Raw genomic sequence first — 25,428 nt, 5'->3', positions numbered from 1 at the left:
ATTCTTTCATGTTCATGCAAATTGGAAAGGAAATAGGCTCATTTGGCAGTATGAGTCAACTCGTACTCTCAGTATATTTTAGGAACTTTCTGCCCAACAGAATGTAAATTCATCTACTTTCATTTCAAACCAGGAGGTGTATTGCTCGAAGGCTTAAAAGGGATTTTAGATTTTTTTTTTTTTAACTTTTATTCCAGATTCTTTGTGCAGTGAAAACTTCAGTTTATAATTGGTTGGCATGGGAATTTCTACGACAACTCTCATTCTTATTTTCTTCTTTTTGTGTGCCTTTCTCTTTTTTTTCTCTCACTTCTCAGGCAGTTTATGTGAAATAAACATAGATGAATGCCAGTCATCACCATGCATGAACAATGGCACGTGTTTGGACCTCTCAGATGGCTTTAAATGCATTTGCCCTTCAGGTTTCTCTGGTGTGTCTAATGTTTTTTTAGTACATTATCACATTGATTATTTCTCCATTGGTTCTCTATTGGTCTCATGGGGCCCAAGCCTGAAAAAAAAAAAAACCTGAAGCTGTTGAATGTGAATTTGTTGTTTTATTTTAGTCATTTATGTTTTATAGACAGGAAAACCGTCTCTCATGTGTCTTGAAAAGATAGATGAGCTTCCTTCAATGATCTCACTTGCATGATAACTTTTATTTTTCGTTTTATATTGTGCCTTAAAGGTCCTGAGTGCTCACTGGACATCAATGAGTGTGTCTCATATCCCTGTAAGAATGGAGGCACCTGCATTGACCAACCGGGTAATTACTACTGCCGATGTGCGGCTCCATTCAAAGGTAATGAAGACTGAGGGAGTGGGGTGAAGGGTGAAGAAAAGCAGAGTTAATTAACTTCAGAGAGCATTCCTCTCACCTGTCTGAACTCATGCAGTCAGCATTGCCACATCGACATCTTCATTGTCCACAAAATTGATTCATTTAAATTGTATGTATGTCCAGTAAAATGTATAATGCAAAGTATATATATAAAAAAAAAAAATGAAAATAAAAATAGAAAATCAAATTCTGTAAAAGACTCGCACTCAACATAATCTGGTTTTTATATAACTTATCTGGTTCACATAATCAGTGGCTTTATAGTCTAATTTTTGGTGGCATTTTTGGCAAGTAAAAATGGGATTCTCTTTAATGCATTTCACCCTTACAATGTATGGTTTTAATTTACAACAATGTTGTGATGTTAACCTCAAAATTGACTTCCTGTTGAACATTTTTGGTGAAGATCATTTTTTTATTAAGCCCCGCATTCATACGGTTCAGTTCAGAAGTGGATCAGACCCAAATGTCAGGACACATTCCCTCTAGTGCTGTGCTCTTTGACTATTTTATTCAGATCAGAAACTGCTGAAATCTTATCTGCTTTGTGTATACACCTGTTTTACACAGCTATATTACGTGCATTATTGGGTTTTCTCTGTCTGTCTGTCTGTTTGTTTGTTTATTTTTTGTGAATGCATGATGCTCAGCTGGTCAATTCCGGACACAGAATGCAGCTCATCTAAAATCGATCAGGCGGCTCAGACAGTCATTGCTGCTTATATTCAAACAGAGATCACGGATCATGCTTCCGTTAGACGCGCAAATTAGGTTGTCAGAGATAATGATGATATCGGTTATTCTGTATTGAAATCGAGGAAAAAAGGCACTGACAGCTTTGCATGCTCTGTTGAGACACACATGCATAGTGTTTATGTGGGGGGATTCTGAGAACATTAAACTACCCTTTACACAGCTATCCTTTACTAACTGATCTAGTGTTTAGACTGTGGCTAAAATACAGTGTGCAGTCTATGCGTGTTAATTGAAACACTGAGAGTCCGTAGCAACCAGAACCAAACAAGGCCATGTGGGTAATTAGACAATCTAAGGCATGTTATTAATTAGGGGCCAAGCACCGAAGGTGCGTAATCACCTATTGTAATCGTTAGTGTTCTTATTATTATTCCGCTCTGGAAGTCTATGGCAGCCCGTAGAACCGCTTGCGGGAAAGTTTTGAAATTTGGCACACTGATAGAGGTCAGTCCCAACATTAACCACACCGATTTTGGAGTCTCTAATTCAATTCTTATAACGCCACCAGCTGGTCCAATGTTTAACTCATGTTTATGCTAATAACTTTTGAACCATAAGGGCTAAAAAATAAATATTACTTTCCTCTGATTCATTGGCTCATTACGATTCACCCTATTACATAATTTTCCATCGTAAAAATGTTCCCGCCATTTTTAATTTAGCAAAAAGCCTACTTTTTCGACCTCGTCGCTTTGTCCGATTTTCACCAAAATTGGCTCGCATCATCTTCAGACCATGCTAGCAAAAGTTATTTAAAGCTTTTTGATCAACTTAACCATTCTTGAAAAACTTAGGAATGAATTAGATGAGCACTCCAAATTGGAAGTGGCTATATTTCTGCAATATATGTCCTCACATGCATGACCTAAGGAAATGTGCAGCATTTTGGCACAGCCCCACCTAGTGGTCCGGTGATATTAAAAATATGAAACAATGTTTTTGCTTTTGAAAGGTTTGCCCAAAAATCATAAAAGTAGTCTCATTCAATTCAGGGCAACGAGTCTAATGATATCCAATTTTCCCATGTTGGCCATTTTGGGTGTCGGCCATTTTTAATTTAGTAGATTATTATCTTATTTTATGGATGCATCCACGTATAGTTACAAAACTCAGAATGGGTCATCAGCACGATGGCCTGAGAAGTTTCGAGCCAGCGTCACCTAGTGGTAAAAATCAAATATTCACATACTTATAACTTTGGTTGTGCTTGACTTATTTTCATGGGAGTCATATCCTTAGATTCCTGAATCCTTGCAGAGTCCAACGATACAAAACATGCTCGGTTTTACATTATGGTTTGGGCAACGTTGTGATTTAGCGTTTAAACCATTTTTGCGAATATCTTCGAAACCACCTTAAGAAAATTTAAAACATAGGTCGTTGGCTGTACTCTGTTGGCCAAATGTCAAAATTTTTATAGTAAGAATCAATCAAAGTCGGACATGGGTGATTTTTTTGTGTTCTCATAAATATACATTCTACAACTCCTAAACAAAATTAGATATTTTGAGCACATAGAACACATAAAAAAAGTGCTGGGATTGCGCCACTTGGTGACAAAACATGAAATTCGCACTAACTACAGTAACTAACTAATACAGTATTATGACATAAAAGGCTATATTTTACGAATGCATTGGTGTATCACTGCAAATCTCAGTATGTGCCATCGGCACCATTCCCTGAAGGTACTCACAAAGTTTTGAGACCTTGTGGTCAAAAGTTATAATGAAATTTTAATAAATGCTAATAGCTTTTCATTAATTTAGCCTATTGTTATGAGACAGGTCTTAATAGATTCCTTGGGTCACTCCAAGAACATAGATTCCAGTGTTGCCAGAGTTTGCCAAACTTCCTGTCCGCCATTTAGATTTTCTTTAAAAACCTACTTTTTCAATCACCTCCTAGACTACCAGTCCAATTTTCACCAAATTCGAGTCATCTTCGACTGGGCCGACAAAAAGTTAAGGATTTCTTGTCGACAGACGCATCAATATATAGTTGATGGCATGATGCCAAAACGACTTTGAGGCTGGATCTCTGCAGTGCTTTGTCATTTTGACACCAAACTCTGCCTGTGTCATTGTCACCTTACTCTGACCACATCATATCAATTTGGTCACAGCGCCACATATTGGTCGAAAGTTATAAACCATTAAATAATTTTACTAGTGACAGTACTTATGATTTTTCAACAATATTTGCCTAAAATCATCTTAATACGTCTTTAATTGCTCATTGTTGCTGTTGGTCTAATGCTCCCAGCCATGCTGGCATGACTTATTGTGTTTTTTTGCTTGGCCCTGATAATTTCAGCTTGCAGCTATATTTTTAATTGGAGTGTTCTTAACTACGGTATCTGTCTCAAAGTCCAATGTGTAATGGGTTCTTGTACTGTTCGTTTTCTATACATTTTTCATGGGCGTCAGTTTGGTTTGAAATGTGCTGGGAACAGAGACGCATTCGGAAGTGCATTTTCAGAAGTGCTAGGTACAATGAAGCTTTTTTTTTCTTTTCTTTTTTTCGCGCAGGTCATGTTTTGAAAGACGATGTCCTGTAGCTTACTAATGTATACAAAAATGTGATGTCCGACTCGTTTTATGTTTTCAAAAAGCATTAGACATGACCCACTATTTCGCCACATTTTGACAATATGACATGACGTGGTTTAATGTACCTTAACAATGATTACCAAATGTCTCTCTCATATTGCTCATCATAACCACTTAAAACGGTCAAAAAATCTAACCCAAAGTCCGATTATTATGGACGTTATCTGACATTAAGCATTTCTGCTTCACATTTTCAGCAGGGCAGCCGAGTGGCTGTGGGTTGACTCCCCACGGTTCTCATGCCACGTGCCCACCCCTCCCCCAACCTAGAACGTATCCCAGTGTTACAGTTGTTGCAGTGTTATGAATAGAGAAGCGTGTAGCCAGCACAGCAGCAGAACGGCTAAATTGAGCTTGAGGTTTTCACAAAAAAAAGTGGTGGGTACAAAATGACTCATGACGAAATCTGGTGGGTACGTGTACTCGCCACCGAAATCGACACTATGACATTTTTGTCTGATCCATTTTACAAACAAAAAAAAGTTGGCACCAGACTAGCCTAGTGAAGCCTAACTTTACTGACCAGTTTTGGTCCATTATGAGGTGGGTTGAGGCTGGTTTTAGTTTTGACCAAGTTGACTACACATCTCTATCTGGCAGTCCTTTTACAATGACTAACTAATTTTGGTTAAGATCTAAAACCAGATGAGCCAAACTAGTTTATTTTATTTTTTATTTGTGACTGAAAAAGTCAAGTCATTATTGTAATTGTTCAGATTCCATAAACACAATTGTAGTCCATGATGTAGTTTTATTTTAATTATTTAGATTTTTCTTATATGTATATAAATGTACATCAAAATAATGTTCAACTCCTTAGGAAACATTGTTTTTTTGTACCTTGGTAAAGTCATGGAAATTCATTGGTCAATTAGAGGTGACAGGGCTGCTTTTGATTTAAATGTGAGAATAGAGGCCTTTTAAGTAATTAATCATGAGAATGTATTGAGTAAACAATAAACAGTTGAACATTTTCCATTGTTGTTGTTTTTGTTGGGGATGGAATTGTATTTCTCATGCTGTATTTGGAATTTCAGGGATTAACTGTGAGTTACTGCCCTGTGAGGCCGTTAATCCGTGTGATAACGGGGCAGAGTGCATGGAGGAGGCTGATCCCGTCCTCTTCCCTCTGGGCTTCCGGTGCCGATGTCGCCAGGGTTTCACGGGGGCCCGCTGTGAGATCAACATAGACGAGTGCAACTCCAACCCCTGTCTGCATGGCTTCTGTTACGACGGTAAATACTGTATTTATTTCTCAGCCTTGAACTCCCAAACTTAAAAAAATTCCCTTCAGTCTCATTAGCACATGGGTACTCTAGAGAGGCACTCTTTTTGGAGCAAAGGCACTGTCGGATTACCCCATTGACAGTCTTGGCATGACTTAGTTTAATAAGCAGTTTTATAAGACACAAGTTACTCCATTCAGTATGACCAGGCCACATTTGCTTTGGTACTTTTGACAAGTGTCTTGCTCCAGCTGTGAGTGAGGATCCGTAAGGCATAATTGCTGCATTGTAATTTGAATAATGGATGATAAATGACAGAGTTAATACAATCAAAGCCCAAGGCAGGGTGTTGTTCTCCCTCAGCAATCCAATAAGCTGTTTTTTGCCCTTTTGCGTTGCATCTCCTGCATAAATCATTACAAAAGCCATAGATCAAATACATGTTGTCAGTTAAAGATTACAGATTGCAGAGCATGACGTAGGCCTTTGCAATGAAGTACTTTAAAATTGGAAGTTGTAACTCACTTGATGCTGTTGTATGTGTAGGCTAAATGATCATTTATTGCACACAACTGCCTAGCCAACGGTGGACAGTGTTCGGGAAACCTGTTTGAAAACAGTCTTCGTTATTGCATTAGCCACTTACACCTTCACCTTTGAGACATGATGTATATAGCAAACAGCCTTTAAAATGAGGCATTAAAGATGTTTTCCAGTTGACCGTAATTTATTTGGGCGATAAAGTTTTAATTTCATGTAGTATAATGGTGAATGTCATTGCAGTGAGAGGAAGACAAACCTTGACTTTCAAAACTGTGTTCGATTTTACAATTAAAAGAGGCTATAAATTGTCCCCTCAAACTAACAGAAAACACTTTCAAATTCAGTGCATGTTGTCCAGTATCCCTTTTGACTGAAACTCTTTTTCTATCATCCTGCTAACCATCCTGTTTTAGGATTTATCTTTGCAAGATTGTAATGAACAGACTTTATTGCCTCATTTCAGAAGTTGTACTGTTTTCCAGAAGTCTTTAGAGCAGTGGTTCTCAACTGGGGGCCTGGACCCACTAAGGGGCCTCAGCAAACTTAACTTAAGATTAAGACAAAACAGCTACAACAATTAAGATATAAGCTGTCATTGCATTTCTCAGTCTTGAAAAATCTGTATAAGAAGTACTTTTAACAGTTTGATTTCTAGATGTGGAAAAGTCAATACATTTAATAAAATCTTAATGTCATGGAAATGAATATATGTTTTTCTAGTTATGTCAAGCTCTAAAATATTGTATAGGGTAGAAATTGCTAGGAAATTTCTATTAGCGTGTACAAAATAAACAATCATAACCAACTAGAAGAGTCAAGACTCTTTGGTAATAAACCCTAAAAGCAGTTATTACATATTCTGGAATTTAAGTATTTTATGAATTTATAATTATTTGTATTTAATTTTAACTTTAATATATTCCCACTCCTAGTTTCTGTAAAGAAAAAAGGTTGAAAAAACAAGCAGATTTGTTTTTACAGCAGAAGTATCCGATATATCTTGGGGGGCGTTCAAATATTGTCTGACAATGGGTGGTCTTGGTGTCAAAAAGGTTGGCAACCACTGCTTTAGAGCTTTACATTTAGAGCCTACAGTCAGACGAATCTGAAGTTCCTTGTAGTTTTACTCTTAAAGAATCAAGTAGTGTTTGTTTGAAATGTTGTGAAATTATGTAGACTCACAAGATGAAGTCATATAAGTGCACATTGAAGGCAAGGTTGTACATAATGCACTTTTTTTTAGACTAAACAATAGTACACTACAGTAAGTTGGAAAAAGTCCAAAATCTTTACGCATTGAATTTTCTAAATTTTTTAAGTACCTTAGACAACAACATTTTTTATCTTTGCGCTGAAGAAAATTTTAAATAATCAAAAATAGAGTTGAGAAAAGTTTAAAAACTAAGCCGGCATGATTATTTTATGTTCTTGACTTCAACAAGAATAATTGTCTTCTCTAGTTTAGCCAACTTGGATTTGTTAAATACTAAATGTCTCCTTCAGTCAAGCTCTTGTAATGGCAGCTGCAGATCTGTCGTTCAGCAAATTTTCAATTAGCAATACTTGAAATGTCCATTTGTCTTCATAATGCAGTTTTAAATGACTGCTTGGTAAGGCAGCTTGTCTCTGAAGCAGAAGACCTCTTGAAAATGTAATGTAAGAGTCAATAAACTTCAATCAATATCAATCAATCACCACACAACAACAAAAAACTAGCAGTGATCATGGAAATAAGAGCATAATTTATAAAGCAGAAGAATCCCCAAGCAGTGGAACAATAATCTTATAACATTAACTATAATAGTTTCATGCTGGGAATTTAATGTGTTCTGTATAAAAGTGTTTGTCCTTATACTGATGTGGCTAAAGACGTTCAAAAGTGCTACTAATGAGTCTAACTTTAATGCATGAAACTGACTACAACATTTTATGCTATGCCAGTTGTTCTCAACCGGTGTGGCTATGGAACCCACATTTTCTCAAATTAACTTAACTAAACTCAACTCAAATTTTATTTATAAAGCACTTTCAAAACCATAAGAATGGTGAAAGTGCTGTACATAAATAGCATAACACTAGAATTATTATAAACATAATAACAATGAGTCATGCAGCAAATCATTCACATTTCTCTGACCTCATCAAACACCAAAGACCAGATAAAATAAGTCTTTAGATCACTTTTGAAAGTGTCCATACTTGATGAGGATTGTATAGATAAAGCCAGGCTCAGACTACAGGAGTTTGTGTCCACCGAGTGTGAAATCAGGTGGTTGCATCATGCACATGAGGAGAATCTTCGCAGATTTTCCTCTTTTAAGTCTCAAACCTGCACACACTAGAAGATTTGAAAATCGTGGTGCATTACACACTACAAGATATTCTTAAGATTATCATGACAGATTTAGCACCTCACTTGATCTCACGGGGAAGCAGATGTAAACAAAATGTATACTGTGTCGCGGCAACTTGCTGTATTTGTTGCGAGAAAAATTAAAGAAGAACGTCTTTTGAGGAGACATTATAAAGGCAGTTGTGTTATTGCTACATTTCGACCAGCCGATCCTCCATCACCATTGTCCTCCGGCCCCGTACAGCTGCTTGTTGTTTCGCGGCCGCCATTTCAAAAGATCCATCACTTCTGCCTCCTTACTTGTTCCTATTGGCTATTGTGGAAGTACTGACGTAATCATAGTCGTAATCATTCCGATTTAAAATCCTAAATATCAAACATTTTATATTATTGGGGCAGCCCCAATGTGTCCATGAGCAGATCGGGTGGTTTAAGATTTGATTTTCTCATTACCAGAAAATCTTGGCCGAAGATCGGAACCGACTGATACCCTGGACGAGATGTTGTTGTTTTTTTGGGGGGGATGGGGGTGGGGGAATAAATCGGCCTTAAACTTCTGTAATCTGAGCCCAGTTTATGGGCATTTCATTCCAAAGTGAAGGAGCAGCAAAAGCCAGATCTCCTCTACGCCTCAAATGTGACCGTGTGACAGTTAAACACATACCCTGAGAGGAACGCAAAATCTTTGAGATTGATAGGGGATTAACATATATTTTATATACTTTTGGAGCCTGATCATGCAGTGCTTTGTAAACAAACATTAACAACTTGTATTGCAGTCTGTATTTTACTTGTAACCATTGAAGAGGAATCAACACTGGTGTTATATAATCCCTTTTCCTGGTATCAGTTAAGAGTCTTGCTGTTGCATTTTGGACATACTGACGGCATGCAACCAAGGCTTCATTTATGCCTTAGTATAAAGCAATAATCCAGCCGTGTGAAAATAAAAGCATGCACACAACAGTCTCCAAAACCTTGGTTGAAAGAATAGGTTTGAGTTTAAAAAATGTTCTTAACTGAAAAAAAAAAAAAAAAAAAAAACTCTGTTTATATGACGTTCATAACAGAGATCTGAATCAAAAAGTCAGATAAAGTCTGACAGGACAGGGATGTTATTTTTTTCTGAGACGAGATACTTTTTATTTGTATAACATGTTACGAAAATAACATTCGAATAATGACACTCACCAATAGCCTGACAAAATCTCATCTGACCGCAAATAGGTTTTTCTCAGGCGCTCTTTACTTGAACTGCATCAAGAGTCAACAGCTTTCACGCACATCTTTCAAAATAAAAGTCTTGCATCAGGAAAAAAATTAAAATCAAGTATTTTTGTTGTTGTTGCTTTGACGACACACTCAAAATGGTTTACGACCCACCGGTTGAGAAACCATGTGCTATACACTGAACTGAACTGTGCTGTTATGCTACTGTATAAATGCTATCTTATATTTTGCGTATACTACACTTTTATCTTACTTCTAATTACCTGCCATTTATCAGATGCTTTTTATCTAAACCGACATGTAGTTCAATAATTGCACTCCCAGAGCAACCTGCAGTTAACTACTATGCTCTGAGGTAAGATGGTGACAAAGATGAAGACGATTTTGTAACCAGGCAACCGAGTATTCCTTGTCCACCACTTGTAGTCCGACCTGCAGCCACTTTGTCTTGTCTACCATCATCTCCAATTCCAACAAGCTCAGTCAGACAAAGTTTACTTGTTTACTTCCTCCCAGACTGCACCAGAAAAAAAACAGCTCCACACATGTAGTCCCTCAAGGCCTGTCTGCCATATAGGAGGTATGTGATCTGCTGTGTTTGTGTGGGAAGAGAGTGAGAGAGCAAGGTGTAGCTCTTGAGCAGCTGGTGTGAGTAATTTAATGAGAGTAAAAATTTAATGAGAGTAATCGCGGGTACACGCACAAAGACAGAGTGGCAGCATAGATTACGTGGTAAATCTAAGGGATAATGAAGAATCCTGGGACCCGGCGTAGGCCTGGTAATAAATTTGTGGCTGTAAGAACCCACAATTACCTCTGTCACAGGCTGCTGTTTTGCAGCAGAAAGGCAGGGGATGCATTTCTTCTCAACGCCATTAATGATTAAAGGCTTGTGGAATGGGTCATTAGGTTTCGTGTAAGTCAGATGCAACGCAAAGACAGTGGACAGCAACACTCTTGTAGCATTTGTAAAAGAGATCGCTACACAAACACACATTTTACATTTAATTGGACACACTGTGTTTCCAGCTGCTGGGGTGAGTATAAATGAGCACGAAATTTCACAAGCAGAGAAAGTCAATTTTACTGATACGCTTTAGAAACAAAGGTTTACAGACAAAAGCGAGAATATGAGAATAGAAGTCTTTTGACTTCAGTGGGCTGTGGAGGAAAATATAGTGTTTCCAAAAATTAGGTTCGTAGAGCGTAAAAAATTAAGTAAACAGATTGTGTGTCATGTTTAGTCATGTCTTAAAATCTAAAAGTAATTGTTACTTATGCAATATAATTGTTGTTCTATGCAAGGTATTCCACTTTTAAATTGTTCTATATGTACTGTGTTATCCCACATTATCTGCACATGGATTGAGCATTTGTCATCACATTATTATAGATTTACGTATCACAAAAATATCACCCGTTGCAGGTTAGCTAACTGTGGTAGGATGCTAAATGTCCATAACATTTTATTGTGAGATGTGAAACATTGGAGACACATACCATTCAAAATGTAGGGATCAGTAAAAAACAATTTTGAATAAATTGATCAAACGTGACTGTAAAGACATTTGTAATATTACAGAAGATTGCTATTTCAAATAAACAATGTTCTTTTGAACGTTCTATTAAAATAATTTATATTACATTTCCAAATTTTTTTTGAATCAGAACAGCTTTAAAATTGATAATCATTTAAAAATCTGCATATTAAATTGATTTCTGAATGATCATGTGACACTAAAGACTGATTTAATCTTTCCATCACAAGAATAAAATACATTTTAAAACATTTTAAAAGCGAACATTTGCAGACTTTAATAAATAAATAAACAATTACAAAAACGAAAGTATAAGCCAGCAGCCCCTCGCGGACGACTGCTGGCCACATAAAACAGAAACAAAACATCAAATAAAACTCAGGCCTGTTCCTCTCTCGATCTTCACAGTCGTCGCTCCTCCTTTATGCTTCCGCTCCTCCGTGAGAGATACGAGACCGGTGCGCCTCACAGGTTCATCATTAATCACGCCACCGGTCTCGCGCTGTTCTCTCATGTCCCTCGACCTCGTCCTGCTCGCTACAACTGTATTTTTTTATCAAATAAACATAAAAAAATATTCTATGAACGATTGTATGTTATATAATTAACATACAATTTGTAATACAATTGCAATTTGCAATTACAATTTGTAATACAAATCTGGCAATTTGTCATACAATTGTAATGTTGGGTGATTTTTGAGTGGATGTTTTTATTGCTTGCTATGATCCGTGCACGAACATTGCATAACCACCCCTGAAAAATATACCAGAGATTACCATTTTACCTACACAGTCCTTGAATGTTATTGTTTGTAAAACCAAGTTCTTGAGATCATGCCATTGTGTCTGTAAATGGTTGTTATATGTTTCTAAAACAGGAAATTCTATTTCATATCTTCTAAGGTGATTATTCTGTCTCTTTGTGTTTCTTACTACAGCTGTGGACAGTTTTTACTGCTTGTGTAACCCTGGTTACGCTGGTTTGAGATGCGAGCAGGACATCAATGACTGTGCTAGCAACATGTGTGAAAACAACTCGACTTGTGTGGACCTCCATCTGGTGAGGATAATTAATCTTCCCAATAAAAGTGTGAATTCTTAATAAAAGAATAACAGCAGTTCTTAGAATAATACATATGGGAACTAAGTATAATAACCACTAAAGCGCTGTAACATCTGTTGTTAAATGATTATTGTTCTCTGTGCAAAGCAATTAACAAAATTTTAATCATTCCTAGGCCCACCTGAGAAATGACATATCTGCCATAGTACAAATTACATATTGGCCTATTGTAACCATAATGTTTTACTCCACACACTTCTGCAATTAATTCATTCTGACTATTTTTTAATAATTCTATATTTTTATTAATTTGAAATATACCATAAAATATAACCATTTAATGTACAAATTCTGTTCAGACTGTTTGTTTATAATTTCAATCTTAAGTATGTTATGCGTTTTATTTTTTATAAATATTGTCTTTTATTCTTCTTTATTGCTGTTTTGCATATTGAATTGTGATTTGGACTTTTCTTTCTGGCATCTACAGTGCGGAGTGCAACAGTCTGGGTCTGAAAGTAAAAACCATATTAATTTTCTCCATAGGGGAATAGATTTTTAATTATAACTTATACACCTTAGGGATGGAATCTGGCCTTGGGTGAAGAAATGCCTTCACCATGCCAGGTGCAAGCTGGTCCATGCATGCTGGAGATAGACGAACTTACATCGTAACCGAATCGCACTGTGCAAGGAGCTGGCTTTTTGATTTTTGGGGATTCTCCTGCTCAGCAGCCCCTGAGACCTGAGAGTGACAGGGGAGACGTTTTTGAAACGCCCCTGCCTGTTTGCAGGCCTCCTGAAACCTATCAATGACTGTGTTGACAGTGTCGCTGAATAGGCCAGAAGGGGACAGCGGGGTGTCCATCAAAAAACTTTTATCTTTCTCTTTGATTGCACTCAGGTTGAGCCACAAGTGACGTTCAGTGGCCATAGAGTGACCATAGAGCGACCGATTGATTTGGCCATCTGCTTGGTGGCCGTGAGAGAAAGTGTGTGGCCAGACTCAAATCTGTAACAGCGCCAGGACCAGTGGCATTGTAAGCAAACATGCTGCAGCCTGACCAGCTGCTGAATAAGCCTTACCCACCAAAACCTGGTTGTTCTGACCAGTTTTGTAGGTAATGTCGAGGCCTTTAGAGAGCTAGCTAGCTTCTCGTCCACCTTGGGCATCGCCCTATAACCATGCTCTTCGTAGACTAATACCGATGAATAGTGAGATGTCTGTGCACTATACACTCATAAGAAATGGCTGGCCCCGACAAGGAGGCTGTGACCAAGAGGGCAGGAAGCGTTCATCTAATTTGCTTTTAGGATAAACGTCCTGCTTCTCAGCTCGCCAGTCGATATTCAATGTGGCGACAGCGCAAGTCACAACTTCCACCAGCTCAGCATCTCCTGCATCGATGCTTACAACATGTAACTCCAAATTGTTGCACCGGTGCCTCACTTCGGGTGGAAGAAACCGCAGTGCGCACTTCCACAGCCTGAGAGAAGGCACTGGATATAGCAGGTGATAGCAGATCCCCATGAACTGAATTGCCGCTGTGCCTCAGCAGCAGCAGGACCCGAGCCATGAGGAACACCCGACAATACAGTCAGATTCAATATAGTTGGCACTGCATAATTTTTTTTTGTCTCTCTGAAAAAGCCTGCATCGAACTTGTCTTGTTTAAAAACGAATCTTCAGTAAAATGAAGCGAACAAACAAACAGTGCATTACTGATGCGATCTGACGGGAACTTCATTCAAAATAAAGTTTATCCTCTCTTTCTTAAAGGGTTAGTTTACCCAAAAATGTATTTTTTGTCAGTAATTACTCACCCTCATGTTGTTCCAACCCCGTAAGACTTTCGTTCATCTTCGGAACACAAATTAAGATATTTTTGTTGAAATCTGAGAGCTGTCTGACTCCTTGATAGGCTTCTAGGCAATTTCATTCTGCCGGTATAGAAAAGTTAGTAAAAACATCGTTTAAATAGTTCAAGTGACTACAGTGGCTCAACCTTAAGTTTATCAAGCGACGAGAATACTTTTTGTGCGCAAAAAACAAAACAAATATAACGACTTTATTCAACTATTCATTTTCTTCCGTGTGGGGCTCGTACATGACTTCACGAGAGCGCCACGATGCATGCGCGAGAACTGAGAAGGTGACGCTCACGATCATTTGATGGGAAAGTGTGAAAGGTAAACCATTAATTTTGCAGGATTGGTAAGGCAGTTTTACGTTTTCTTTTTGGTTTCTCACGATTCGGACATCAAGGAAATGCACACTTTAGAACCATTTTAAACTGCATCAGTTCTCGCACATACGCCGTGGTGCTCTCATGAACTTGCGTCATAGGCAACACAGAAGAAAATGAATAGTTGAATAAAGTTTTTTTTTTTTTTTTTTTCGTACAAAAAGTATTCTCGTCGCTTGATAAACTTAAGGTTGAACCACTGTAGTTCAAATTTTAACAATGAATGAAATTGCCTAGAAGACTATCAAGGAGTCAGACAGCTCTCAGATTTTATAAAAAATATCTTAATTTGTGGTCCGAAGATGAACAAAAGTCTTACGGGGTTGGATAAAATTATGTTAAGTAATTACTAACAGAATAAAAAAATTTGTCAAGAAAAAAAACACTTTAATGTTAGGACCACAAGGACGGCAATGCAAAGACTGTTTTTTCCAGAACTTGGCACTTCAAAACATCTTATAATCCTCAGAAGCATTTCTCTGTTTGTGTTGATGCAGTAATCCTGCGCTTGTGTCTCTCTCATATTTACTACAACATGACATGAGCGGATCGGTGGGCAGCGCTAAAGAGGCAATGATGTAGAAGTAGGCTTTGATCTTCTTCTGCTGAGGTGGTCTTGCGTCGAGTCGGTTTCTGAGCTTAGTTTTTGGACGAGGACGTTTTGAGTTCTGAAACTTGCAGGATATTTTATATTGAAATGTCAAAAGATCAAGGAAAGTTTGATTTCTCAATTCATGACCCCTTTAATTTAATTTTCATTCACATTGCTTCATGGTATTGTAGTTATTTCCCTCATTAAAGCAATCGGTGCTTGTAACTTTGTATTTTTGTTAAATTTTCAAATACATTTTTACTTTAAAAATTAAGTTTTGAATGGTTGTTTCTATAGGAACAATGAATTGAACATGTTTTTCATGCAAAAAAATTTTCATTTATGTCCCTGGTCTTATTGTAAACAGGTCATCAGTACATATTATAAGAAAAATATATGTTCATTATATTTCATCAGAGTACTTTCTCCATATGTAACGCAATTTTTCTTTTTTTGCTGATATAACCAAATTTCTGAGGAAAAATAATATTATGCAATATTGTCTAAATCTTGTGTTCAATATTTTCACAATCCGTTCAAATCTTTATTTTACTCGGTAATACGTCACATTACTGAAGATAAATATGTTGTAAATGTCATTTCAAGTTGCCTTTCAAAAGATTCTAACATTTAACATAACATTATTAGTATCATATAACATTATTATTCTCCTTTTTTTATATATATTACTGTCAGGACAAAAAGTCCAGAGTCTTCATTCTTTGAGTTGCAGTTGTGTTCTGTAGATTAAGCTTGTGTTACCTCACAATCTCTGAGAACAAAGAGAGGGGCAATGAGAGCAATCAGTGGCTCAGAAGCCTGTGTGACATGCAGTTGTTTGGCTCTCATCCCAAATCGGCTTTTCCTTCCCTTCAGCAAACCCACTCTAATACAGCCAGAAAGAGAGATACCAGTCTCTGTGCTCTCATTTCACACTCTTCTGCCCCTCCCTTTCTCTTCTTATTTATCTCACAGACTTTCTCTTCTTTTCCTCTATTTTTATTCCAAGAGCTCTCTGAACAGAGCAGAAGGGCAAAAATAGTTTATCATTTATTCATGATGAATAATGCAACCCTGGGACAGGGTTTCTGAATGGAGAATGCTATTGGGCTATTCACAGCATCCCTCGAAACCTAGAGGTGGGCGGTTTGTAGGCTGCTGTCCCGTGGACAGAGATGCAGGCGGAGATATTAGCCCTTTTGCATGCTGGGTTAATTAATGATTTGAGTAGCTATTTTACATTAGGGGATTTGATCATCTCAGAGATGCATAGAGAGTAACCTTGACAAAAAATGATCCAATTTCTTTGGCATTGAAAAACTGAAGAAAAAAAACCACATTTGATTTGACTAGATGTTTGTGTTATTGTGTCCACAACACATTTCTTTTCTCCTCGCTATCATTAGCTATGTTTCCATCCACCTATTGTATGCAAATTTTGGGATATCGCATAAAAAACACTGTAATGGAATTGCCAAGATGCGCATAAATTCAAAAAAATTATAATATCCGATAAGACATGCACATAAACTACGATGGAAATGCATTTACCAAATAAATCCCTCAATATGCAACAAAAATCTCACGTGACTTAACGGATCATATGATGATAACCGGACTAATCAGCGAAACAATTTTATTGCACAACATCTCAAATGTTGGTTTGGTCATTCTCAAATGCCTGAGACATAGTCTCTCATCAAAATGGTTGAGTATAATAACCTCACAGAACTGTCTCGGACAATTGTGTTCCCAAGCACCAGGTATCATGCCACCAAACGCATGATGAGTTTATTGTGTTTCGTCTGCACGCTCTCAGGCGCAAGTCATTTATGATGTACGAAAAAAAGATCCACAATGGATCTTCCCCAATTACAAGCAGCTTACATGTGTATTACTTTTGTGGCAATTTCACATAAAGTGACGATTTTGTTCTCTTAGACGCATGGAATGGAAACGGTGCTTCATTCGCAAATGTTTTACAGTATATGCGATTTTACAACTTTGCATTTAAGTTAAAATTGCAGCTTTGGGTGGAAACAAGCTTGTTAGTTCATACAAGGCTTATGAGGTGTCCATTCAAAGCCACGTCACACTCGAAAGTAAAGACAAATATTTTTTTCTTTCATACAAATGTAAAGGAAGCGATTTAAAAGAAATATGGAGCAATTGTCATATGACATGTTTACAGCCTGCAATAAAGTTTTAGAATAGCATCAATGTGTTAATAGCCTCTATATGCTCAATGGTAGAGTCACCGCATGAGCGCTTCAAAAGATTGTTCTACTGTCACAGGTATGAAATCACTGATTGGGAAATGGTTTAGCCACCATGTAATTGAGCTCTTAAATTCTACATTTCCACGTCCTGATTATATGGCAGAGGGCGTGGGACGGGGAAAGAGGGTGGATGTAGAACGTCACATGGGAGTGCTTTACTTCCAAACAGTCAGTAAATTAGATTGACCTTTCTCTGTCTCTGTGAAAATGCGGATTCTGTCATGCTGGTTTGCCAACAGGAGTCTCCACCTGCCCGTTATGTGGGTCTCTGGAAGGACAAACATGATAGACAACAGAGCTAGGATACGCTTATCTGATGCAAATCATCTTGCTTTGAATATTTGTGAACTCGTTAAATTGATTGAATTCATAGGCATGTGGAGAGCAGTGGTTATGTGGGGACATCTTTCAAAGCAGTTCTGCAGCTTTTATGGTTTCACTATGGTGGTCTTTCTTTCTTTCTTTCTTTCTTTCTTTCTTTCTTTCTTTCTTTCTTTCTTTCTTTCATACAAATATAAGAGCATTAGAGACTTCTTTCAAAAACACAAAAAAACATTTAAAGTGCCCATATTATTCTTTTTTGAATATTACCTTTCATTCAGTGTGTAATATAGCTGTCTGTGAATGTAAACAATCTGCAAAGTTGTGAAGCCGAAATTGCATGATAAATAAAGTTATTGTCTCCCAAATGAAAGAATCGACTGAACCGCCTAATCGAGTCGTCGGTTATTCAAATCCCACATAACTGGGTAACACATTTGCATAATGCCCGCCTACAGTTGCCCGCACACAGCATCTACTTTGACCCGCCCTTAAAACACTGTAGCTGTTTTTGAAAAGCAAATTCTCTTTGTAAACACTTCCAAAGGATGAAGATGTGAAGTCAGTGGTTAGAATTACCACAGCGATACAACAGCAGTATAACCTTTTGACGATTTCTTCTCAAATCTCTGTGAGGTCTAAATGGGATTTACAAAACGCGTATTCATTAAAGATGGGACAGTATCCACTTGGACCAACTTGCTCCTCAGATTCACAACCTGTAAGTATGTTTAATTGTTGTTGTATATATTTTCTACCGGGTGTTCAAAATACGTAGTTTTGTGTTTTATATTGTTTAGGTCTTTTCTGCTAACCGTCTGAAATACTTTTGCAAATCAGCTGTGGGCCCACTATTTCCTAAAATTGTGCCCATTAATGCAGATTGTCTGTTGTTCCCTTTCGAATGGGAGTTCCCTTTCGACTTGGATCCCACTGTTATTGTCGCAAGATGGTAACAACAGAAGCTTCCCTTACAGACTGGGAGACCGGGGGGAAAAAAACCACTCCTGAATGACAGGACATATGCCCCTCCCCCCTCCGAAGAGGCCTTGTTGGTCGGTAGGGAGTGGTGCCATGTTGTCAGGCTGTCTGTGAGCCTTCTTGGCTGCTACTTTTGAAAATAAGCCTTGTCATGCCTCCCTATAGCGAATCCGAGGTTGTTCTGAATGTAGAGGAAAGAGTACTGAGTCCTCCGTCCTATGAGCTCAGCCAGGGGCTAAGTTGCTAGGATCTCTGTGAGCCTCCTTGGCTACTGAACTTAGCCAGAGCGTTGTTAGGCCTCCTCTTGCTATGGAAAATAGTTCTGTTAGAGGCTTCCGCTCCCCTGAGCTCTGCCTAATATTGTGTCAAGCTGCTGGCCCTATTATGTAGCCTCCTTGACAGGCATCCCATGAGCTCAGGTAGTACGCCAGGTTGTAAGGCTCTCTGTGAGCCTCCTTAGCCACTGACAATTTTCCCTTAAAAGTGTTCCGATGAATACCAAGCTCTTGAGCTTTGCCCTCTAGGGGACGCAGCGCGAATTCTCATTCGAAAGAGAACGTCTCGGGTTACGCATGTAACCATGGTTCCCTGAGAAGGGGAACGAGACGCTGTGTCCCTTTGCCATGCTTTAGGTATGTCTCCTTCAGACAAGAAGTGGATGACTTATTTTACAGGTACCTTTTTATAATCATGGTCGCACCCGAAGTGACGTCATCGGCTTTCGAGTTCATAGTCGTGTTTATACACATGCTTCAGACACCAGTCATGCCAGAGGCATTCCCCATAGCGCCCTCTAGGGGACGCAGCGTCTTATTTCCCCTTCTCCGGGAACCATGGTTACATGCGTAACCCAATACTTTCTTATTACTTTGAGTAATGATAAAAGGTGGAGCAAGATTTGTTTTAATGTTGTATCGGTCATTCACATGCTCTGCTAGCGTATGCGCTGTTATTGATACAGTTAATGATACAATTCCCACATGTGCACTGCAATAAATTAGAAATATACACATTGGTTTGTTTGATGGACATAAGGTGATGACACACAGGGCAACTTTTTGATCAATATTGCTGGGCAATGTTGCCGTCAACGGGCAACCAAATGTGAGACAGGGCCCATGACCAATCTAAATTATCCAGATAGAAATGTATTGCCCATTTTCAATGGGAAAGTCCCCAAGCAACAATCGCTCGGCAACATTGCCCAAAAAGTTGCCCTGTGTATCATCACCTTTACAGTTTGTACAATCGCTGAGCTTTAGAATAAAAAAAAATTAGTGATGGGCAATGTATATTATGAGAAAATTAAAGCGTTTTTTGCCTTTTGATGCATGTAAACCTGTTGTAGAAGACCGCCAAAACAAAATTAGGAACCTTTAAGATAGCATAATAGGGGCACTTAAAAAAATCTCACCGACCCCACTTTTGAATGGTATTGTGTGTATTATACAGTTATTTAATTGTTTTATTATTTTATTGTTCGTTTGTTCAGCCATAATTTAGTTTATGACCATTTACAACCCCCTCTTGCTGCCTTTGCCTGTAAGACCCCTTACCACCCTCTTTGCATTTGATGAGATACAAAGCTGTGATGCACTTGTTAGTAGGCGACAGGTTTGCTGTTGTTTCCAATATAGTTTTTAACTGCCTCATCCTTCAATAATAAAAACAGGTTCTTTGCAAATATTTCATTGTATAGTGCAATGAACTCTTATCTCAGATAAAGGACAATTTGATTCCTTTAACATAGATGTGCAAAGAGTCTATTCAGTTTGGTAATGTATGCCAATTATTAATTTAGCAGACACTTTTATCCACTTTACATTTATCAGTACACATAATCCCTGGTCATGGCATCACTGGAGCTATAGGAACAGGATCTTGAGACATTAGATCATTCCTCACCCTTTTCACTTCACAACCTCATCACAACACTCTGGTTTATATCCCCATAGCACTTTTTTTCCCCTGAACTTGTCTTTGTTGAAAGTGCTGTTGCAACATTCCCCTTGAGCATAATGGTGTTGTGAAGTGTGTGTAATGGCCCAATGTCCTCTGTGTTCTCTTAAGACATAACATATCACTCCATCTGTACACCTCAATCCTGGTCTCCTCTGCTCTTCTATTTGCTGTATTCACTCCATCTTTTTTAAATTGTCAAATTCACTGATGTAGCATCTTCCTTAACCCTAGGACATTGACAATCCAATTCTCTCCTACATTTTTCACATATTGTGGACATTCAGAGGAGTTGCTCAATTAAGATGTATTCGCTCATAAAATGCACCAAATGCATTTTTTACTTTTGGTTAGCTGTTGTTTAGTTATAGTGATCAGTTTTAGTGTCAATTTTATATTTATGGTTTGTTTGTGATTATCAGTTTGTGTATTTAATTTTATTAATTCTTTAATTTTAATTTTAATTAAAATTTAATTTTATTTATTCACAGTATGTCATTTTATAAATAATATAAATTCTATGAAAGCAAGTTGCAATAAAACATGACCGAAATTCGCACTTTTCAATAATACATGAATACATGATTTTTCTTCTAATTGTAGTTCTAATGAGTTTTAAATGCGCCTTTCCTAATTATTTTCAGCAATGGTTCTGTTTGCTGTTTTTCCAGCATGTGCCGGGGCAATGAAAAATGTACATGGTTCTACCTTTTGACTTATTGCCAACAACTGTTGTTGCTAATGTTGTCATGTTCAGTAGTAGTTTTAGATAACATGCATAATATATAGCTATTTTTTATTAAGTGACTAAATCATAAAACGTCTTGGAGTTACTTTTTATTGTTACAATTACTAATCGTTATTTTGTAATATTTAGCAGGTGGTTCTTGAAATTCCAAATAACTCGATAGTTTAATTTTTCAGATGTTTGCAGTTACTCGTGTTCAGTGATTCATTTTAACAGCCCATTTGACTTATTACTGAATTGTAAACATTAAGGGCCAGATTTGGCCAATTAGCTTGAGAGCGCAATTCCAAAAAAGCGCAGATGGGATTGTAAAGTCCTGGGTGTGATCTACTGACGACGCGCAAATTAAAGAACACAGATACAGATGGATAATTTCCATAATGACCAACGCAATCTTCCAAGAGCAGTGCAATTTAGCTTCTGGTTTAAGGCATGCTTTTTTTGGATGTTAAATAATGGCGCAAATACCAGTAAATTGGCCAGCGCAAACCTTAGTAAATCACCTTGCATGATTCATTTAAAGGGGTCATGACATGGTTTTTTTAATTTTATTATTATGTTCCCTTAGGTGCAATTATAGTATTACTATAGTTTTTTTTACAAAAAACTTTTAAAATGTAGTGATTTATGACCTTTTCCCACCCTGTTTCTCATCCTCTGATTCAAACAGTCTGTTTGGGGGGTGTTTCCCCTTTAAGAGTTCAGTGTTAACGCCCACTGATATGATTGGCTAACGTCAGTGCCTGTGCATCAATTATTAACGCCCCCAGACAGAACATTTGCGGATTCGGCGCAACTGTTTATTAGCGGCTGATGCATGCGAAGCGATGGCTCTTGCAATGATAAAACCTTATTATGTTTGAGCCGGAATCAGAGGAAAATGAACCATCACCACAACAACGAAGACTGGATCAGCTCGTGTCCACATGGAAAGTGAAACTATTTTGAATTAATAAAAAAAAATTAACCCGAGACACTTGAAAACGGATTATTGTTGCATAATTATCCTATAGCTTAATTTGCTAACAGTTTAACATTATTTAACCAATCACATGTAGGCCTACTAGAAAGGCGACATATTTTCAAGATTCTCTTATACAAATGTGTTTATATTAGCCATGGTAAAAAGTAAGTTTGCGTCGTTGTTGAGCCCAGAATAGTCGGCACGGACTTATCTTTGAGCAACAGTTTTCTGGCAAAGCCAGCATCATTTTGGGATTTTTTCCTCAAAACAGTCATCCTTAAATGTATAGAACAAACGCTTAAATTAACACTGCCGTGACTGGGACGTCCGCAAAAAATAAAGTGCATCCATTTTTCCCTGACGACTGGATCTTTCAGCGTATTTAAAAAGTAGTTTAAAGTTTTAAATACATTACTTACAGTTTGCGTCGTCGATGTTGAGCCCAGAATAGTCGGCACGGACTTATCTTTGAGCAACAGTTTTCTGGCAAAGCTCAAAACAGTCATCCTTCAAATGTACAGAACAAACGCTTAAACTAACACTGCCGTGACTGAGATGTCCGCAAAAAATAAAGTGCATCCATTTTCCCCTGACGACTGGATCCTTCGCAGCGTATTCAAAGATGTTGTTTGTCCACAGCCAGGAACAGCACATCTGCGGCATCGTAATTTCCCTGTACACAGACCCACTCGCTGTCCGTCGACTGAACACTTGTGAGGCGCGCAGCGCGCGGGCGCGACAACGATACGAAATGAGCGTAGTTGCCTTGCGCTTAAAGCGTAACTGTCTTCTGCCGGAGGCGGTCATTATGCAAACGCTGGTACGTCACTTCGTACCGTGACGTCACTTCTTACCATGGATCCAGAACGAGCTGTATTTAGAGCTTGATTAAATAAATGATTCGTTTATAATGGGGAGGACGTCTTAAGCTATGAAACTTGCAGGACGTTTAAATGGTACAAAGACCTCTTATATACCAAAAGATCAAGGCAAATTTGGTTTCTCATGTCATGACCCCTTTAAATACTTTGCCCCCATAAATTGTTCATCTAAAAGGGAAACTCCTACAAATGCTAATGCAATAAGGTCACCCCAATAACAGTCCACACTATTTTAGTGCTAATTTTTCACTGTGTCTGTAGTAAATCCTGACAGTAGTTTTTTTTTATGCCAATAGAGGGTTTGCACTGGCGCAAGCTGTTAGTAAATCTGGCCCTATGTATTTAATCAATAGTATTGCTTGTCATCAGCCCTACTTTCCAGTAAATGTCAGTGTTTTTCAGTGCAGTACTGCAGCATGTAATGTTACAGTGCTGTCACTTAAGATATGAGAGATTTGAATGTTTATTTTTTTAATTGTAGTCTTTCAGAGCAGCAATTTACTGCACTATTACTCAGTAATACATTGTGCATACAGTAGATGTGAGACGTGTCTAACCAACTCATTCTGTCGCAATTTTCTCATTCCAAAAAAAAGTTTTCTTGTCCAACTTCATGTGGAGACAGGAGCAAGCTTTTGAAATCCCTCTCACAGATTGCGGTTTACTTCCTGGCAGTGTTTATGTAGTTATTTATTTACTTCTGTTAAAATAAAAATAGCCCGCATAACCCCGGGTTTCTCGGGAGAGCCACGATCCCAGCTGATGATTTAGCAGCCTAAATAAGATTATACTATCCTTAGCCTGGGGTGAAAAACAGAAGTCTTCTGGAGGCATCTGATCTATCACACTATGTCTGCGTAGCTTCTTCTGTCTTATGAATAAGGCCCGCGGTGCTCAAATTACATTAGGCAGAGCTTAACACTGTGTCTGCGTCTCGATGAAGCACAGATTAGCATGCACTCCAGGATCAACCCTCAGGGCAGCCATGATGAAGAACTTTAACCATGCCTTGACTGTGCAAACCTGCACTCATTTCCATTGCATGGGATGAGACCGAATAAACCTTCGCCATGCAAAATAACAGACAACAAACCACCTGCAGTGATTCATTTTCATAATGAAAACTTTAATGGCAAAGAGGAGGGGAGAGACATTCGCAAACTTACCGAGACGGACAGCATGTCTGAAAAAAAGAAAAGAAAATACATGTACAGTTGTATCTTCTGTTTGAGCACTAAGTAGGGAGCATGCATTCATTCACTTCAAGTGTTGTTTATTTCGGAGCATGGGGTGTAATTCTGAATATTTATCTTTGAAATGTGTGGTTCATGCAGATTTCTTTAGTAATTTATGCCAAAATTAATAGTTTGCATGCCTTTAAAGACATGCCTGAATATCTGATGCGCAGTAGTGGGTGGTTGAAGAGAGTGGATTTGCATAGCAATGGTTGCTCTTCCGTAAAGATAACAACTTTGAAAACCATGCTAAATACATTTGGAGTTAATAGTAGGTGGTTTGAGAGTTGAAGCTGCCCACAGATTGGCCTCAGTACAAATTATAATATACCGGTACACCTTAACTACAAATTATGCCTTTTGTGTATGCATTTATTCAGAGAAAGAGAAATGGATTTGGAAAGTACACATACAGTGTATTAATCCCCATAGGGAAGGTTAGTGCAAAACACTACATGTATACAGAAACATGTGCATAGATTTTTTTTTTAAAATTATGCTCTTGTTATTAGATCTGATATTAGATTAGATACCCCCCCCCTCCTCCTTCCCTCTTTTTTTCGTTTAAAGAGAAAAAAACAAAACACAGTTTAAAAACAGAGTACTCTGATCCATACTCTAATATAACTGTGAGTGTAACAAAAATAATAATTATAATAATTTATATATATATATATATATATATAAACTACCTTTAGAAAGTTTGGGGTCGGTAATATTATTTTTGGTTTGTCTCTTATGCTCACCAATGTTGCATTTATTTGATAAAAAAAAAACAGTAATATTGTTAAAAATGATTAGGCCTATAGTTTAAAATAACTGCGTTCTATTTTAATACATTTTTAAAATGCAAAGCTGAAATTAAGCATCACTACTCCAGTCTTCAGTGTCACATGATCCTTCAGAAATCAAATATGCAGATTTGATGCTCAAGTCTTATTATTATTATCAATGTTGAACACACTTGTGCTGCAAAATATTATGCACAATATTGTGTGGTACATTTCTTTAATCTTTGATGAATACAAAGTTTAAAAGAAAAAAAAGTTTTTAGAAAT

The 25,428-nt window shown here is 37.7% G+C and overlaps 1 protein-coding gene across 1 annotated transcript in view; it reads left to right on the top strand.

Moving 5' to 3' along the window:
* The window catches only part of eys (eyes shut homolog), a 271,877-nt gene that overhangs the window by 81,527 nt on the left and 164,922 nt on the right, over window positions 1-25,428 (top strand). The window contains exons 16-19 of the mRNA XM_079634848.1: window positions 318-431; window positions 689-802; window positions 5,247-5,444; window positions 12,040-12,161. Coding sequence (XP_079490974.1) covers window positions 318-431; window positions 689-802; window positions 5,247-5,444; window positions 12,040-12,161 — 548 coding nt within the window. The remainder of the gene's footprint in view (window positions 1-317; window positions 432-688; window positions 803-5,246; window positions 5,445-12,039; window positions 12,162-25,428) is intronic.

Source organism: Phoxinus phoxinus (genome assembly GCF_949152265.1).
Source record: "Phoxinus phoxinus genome assembly, chromosome: 14".
In the NCBI taxonomy this organism is placed as follows: domain Eukaryota; kingdom Metazoa; phylum Chordata; class Actinopteri; order Cypriniformes; family Leuciscidae; genus Phoxinus; species Phoxinus phoxinus.
Note: the sequence above shows the minus strand (reverse complement) of the source record. Positions and strands in the feature narration are given on the sequence as shown.